General features: G+C 49.1%; 1 protein-coding gene across 1 annotated transcript in view; it reads left to right on the top strand.

Moving 5' to 3' along the window:
* The window catches only part of baiap2b (BAR/IMD domain containing adaptor protein 2b), a 52,667-nt gene that overhangs the window by 15,862 nt on the left and 34,139 nt on the right, over nucleotides 1–2,666 (top strand). The window contains exon 2 of the mRNA XM_037691293.1: nucleotides 2,009–2,084. Coding sequence (XP_037547221.1) covers nucleotides 2,009–2,084 — 76 coding nt within the window. The remainder of the gene's footprint in view (nucleotides 1–2,008; nucleotides 2,085–2,666) is intronic.

Raw genomic sequence — 2,666 nt, 5'->3', positions numbered from 1 at the left:
TGGGCCGTGCACTGGAGCGTTTCCACTTAAACTGGGCCGTGCACTGGAGCGTTTCCACTTAAACTGGACCGTGCACTGGAGCGTTTCCGCTTAAACTGGGCCGTGCACTGGAGCGTTTCCACTTGAACTGGACCGTGCACTGGAGCGTTTCCATTTAAACTGGGCCGTGCCCTGGAGCGTTTCCACTTAAACTGGGCCGTGCCCTGGAGCGTTTCCGCTTAAACTGGACCGTGCACTGGAGCGTTTCCGCTTAAACTGGGCCGTGCCCTGGAGCGTTTCCACTTAAACTGGACCGTGCACTGGAGCGTTTCCACTTAAACTGGGCCGTGCCCTGGAGCGTTTCCACTTAAACTGGGCCCTGCACTGGAGCGTTTCCACTTAAACTGGGCCATGCAGGAAGGAAGAGCGAGTGGCCAGGTCTTCACTTTTGTGCACGTTTGACTTCTTTGTGGCCAAGCAGCGTTTTCAGAGCTCTCTGCTGATCCTGCGTGGGTTTACAATAATCATGAATCCAGAAATGATCCAACTTTTCTCAAACGTTTATTTGTTTATGCAGTTCTTAACTTTTTAAACTTGTGCTTGTATTTTATTTACCACCTGAGTTGTTCTACTTCCTGAAGTCAGGGTGAAGTTTGTGCACCTGTGAGAGCCGCCGGGCGTCGGCAGGTCATCTCACAACCTCCTTGGTGCTCGTCCTGCAGCACTCCTGGAGAAACTACACTTTACTCACCCAAACCCCAAATTACACATTTATTTAATAATTTCCACCGAAGACGATGAATTGGAGCGTTTGGATTCGTTTCTTTCAGCCGGATCTTGCCCAGGATGAAGCAGGTTTTTACAAACGGCTTCACTTGTAGATGATTTTAATGCATTTAGCAGCTTCAGCGTCCTGATTTTTAAGAGTTTTGAACTTTCTTCCTGCTTCTCGCAGCATTTTTCTATCATGTCTTATATAAAATAAACATTTAATGTTGTCAAAGAGAGTCTCAGAAAAGATAACGTTGAGTTTGAAGTGCTGCAGGAGCAACAGGGCAGTGTGTAGCGTGATGAAGAGGAGGAGGAGGTTTCCTCCTGCCTGATGACTTGCAGCCGTCGGGCCTCGGCTCGTTGTTTGCTCAGGTGCTGACCACACCTGGACATTTGACATGACAGATTCGTGTGTTGCTGTAAACACCTCGGTGGGCTCGCTCTGGATGGCGTCGGTGTTCTCGAGCAGCTCCGCTCCGTTGTATTCGTCCTGTCACGACTTCTTCTCGTCTCTTACTCAGCTCCCGTCAGTCTCAGGATCCCGACTCTTCGGCTGTTCAGCTTTTCTTTTTGTTGCCAGACAAGGCAGAGCGACCATGTGTGCATGTGTTTGTGTGTCCGTACCGTTAGTGAAATACTCCTGTTGACAAATGTACATAAAACTCTTAGAATGTAATCATCGTGTGAACATCTTTAAAGTTTATATTTTGTTGTCAGACCCTTTCAAGATGGCCACCACAGCTAACAACAATGGTTACACCTCTGTCATATTTACAGACATCAGGTTCAAATTTGACGTGGTAGAAGCTTAGAGTCACCCCAGAAACACATTTGGACCAAACTTTGACGTAGCAACTCCTGAGGTTTAAAGATTTTCAGACGGATATTGTTTGTTTTCCGGTGAATTTACTCCGGTAAAAATAGGAACTGGCAGGAGCTGCGGGCCGAGGTTCAGAGAGACGGCAGGAAGTGGCTTCAGGTCCAAGTTTCCTGCTGAGCTCCAGGTCTGGAGCCAAAATCAGGTTTTATTTTAAATTCATACAGCAGGGGAGGTGTGAAGAAGCAGACCCCCTCACGTGCACACATGACCCCCCTGTAAATCCTGTTCTGTCATCAGTGTAGGGAGATGGAGCCGGTCCTCTCCTCTTCGTCCCGGTTGGCTCAGCTGGTTCTGACCCAGAAAGGAGCGGCGCTCCGTCTCTGTCTGTGTAACGAGTCTGCTGCTCCACTCATTTTGACTTCTTCCTCTTCCTTCCAGAACATCATGGAGCAGTTCAACCCGTGCTTACGCAACTTCGTGGCCATGGCGAAGAGCTACGAGAAGGCGCTCACCAGTGAGTACACGGACCTCGTCTTTCTGTGCTCGTCTCGTTTCTTCAGCCGTCCAGACAGAACCGAGCAGAACTGACCCGGCACTCGGGGCTGCCTTTAGATCCTCGTCATAAATGATGAGCCGGGATGAAGAAACGGACGCGTTTGTTGCTCGTTAGAGATTTTTACTGTTTTCTGTTCTGTGTTTGGCTCCTTTGAGTCCGTTAGTTCCATGGACTCTGGGGTAAATGTTTCTGTCTTCGTCTTTGCTTCCACTTCTGACTTCAAACATCTGCCTCTGCTCTGCATCCTCAGCTGCTTCTAGTTGCTTCTGTGTGTGTTTGAGGAAACAAGGTGTGCGATACATGCAGCAAGAAAAGCTCAAGGTGAAAGACAAGGTGCTCGTCCTGGGGGGACTAAGTGGAACATGAGCCAGTAGGAAGTGGAGCAGAGTAACGGTTCCCAGGGGGCCGTGGAAACAAGAACAGGCTGAATCCAGGACACGACTGAATAAAGAAGAGGTGTTCCTATAACAAATGACTCATCGTGTCCTGTAGGACCACGTGGTCCTATCGTATCCTGTAGGACCACACGGTCCTACAGGA

This window comes from Nematolebias whitei, chromosome 17, assembly GCF_014905685.2.
Source record: "Nematolebias whitei isolate Nwh7 chromosome 17, NemWhi1, whole genome shotgun sequence".
In the NCBI taxonomy this organism is placed as follows: Eukaryota; Metazoa; Chordata; class Actinopteri; order Cyprinodontiformes; family Rivulidae; genus Nematolebias; species Nematolebias whitei.
This window is presented reverse-complemented; position numbering and strand designations above follow the sequence as displayed.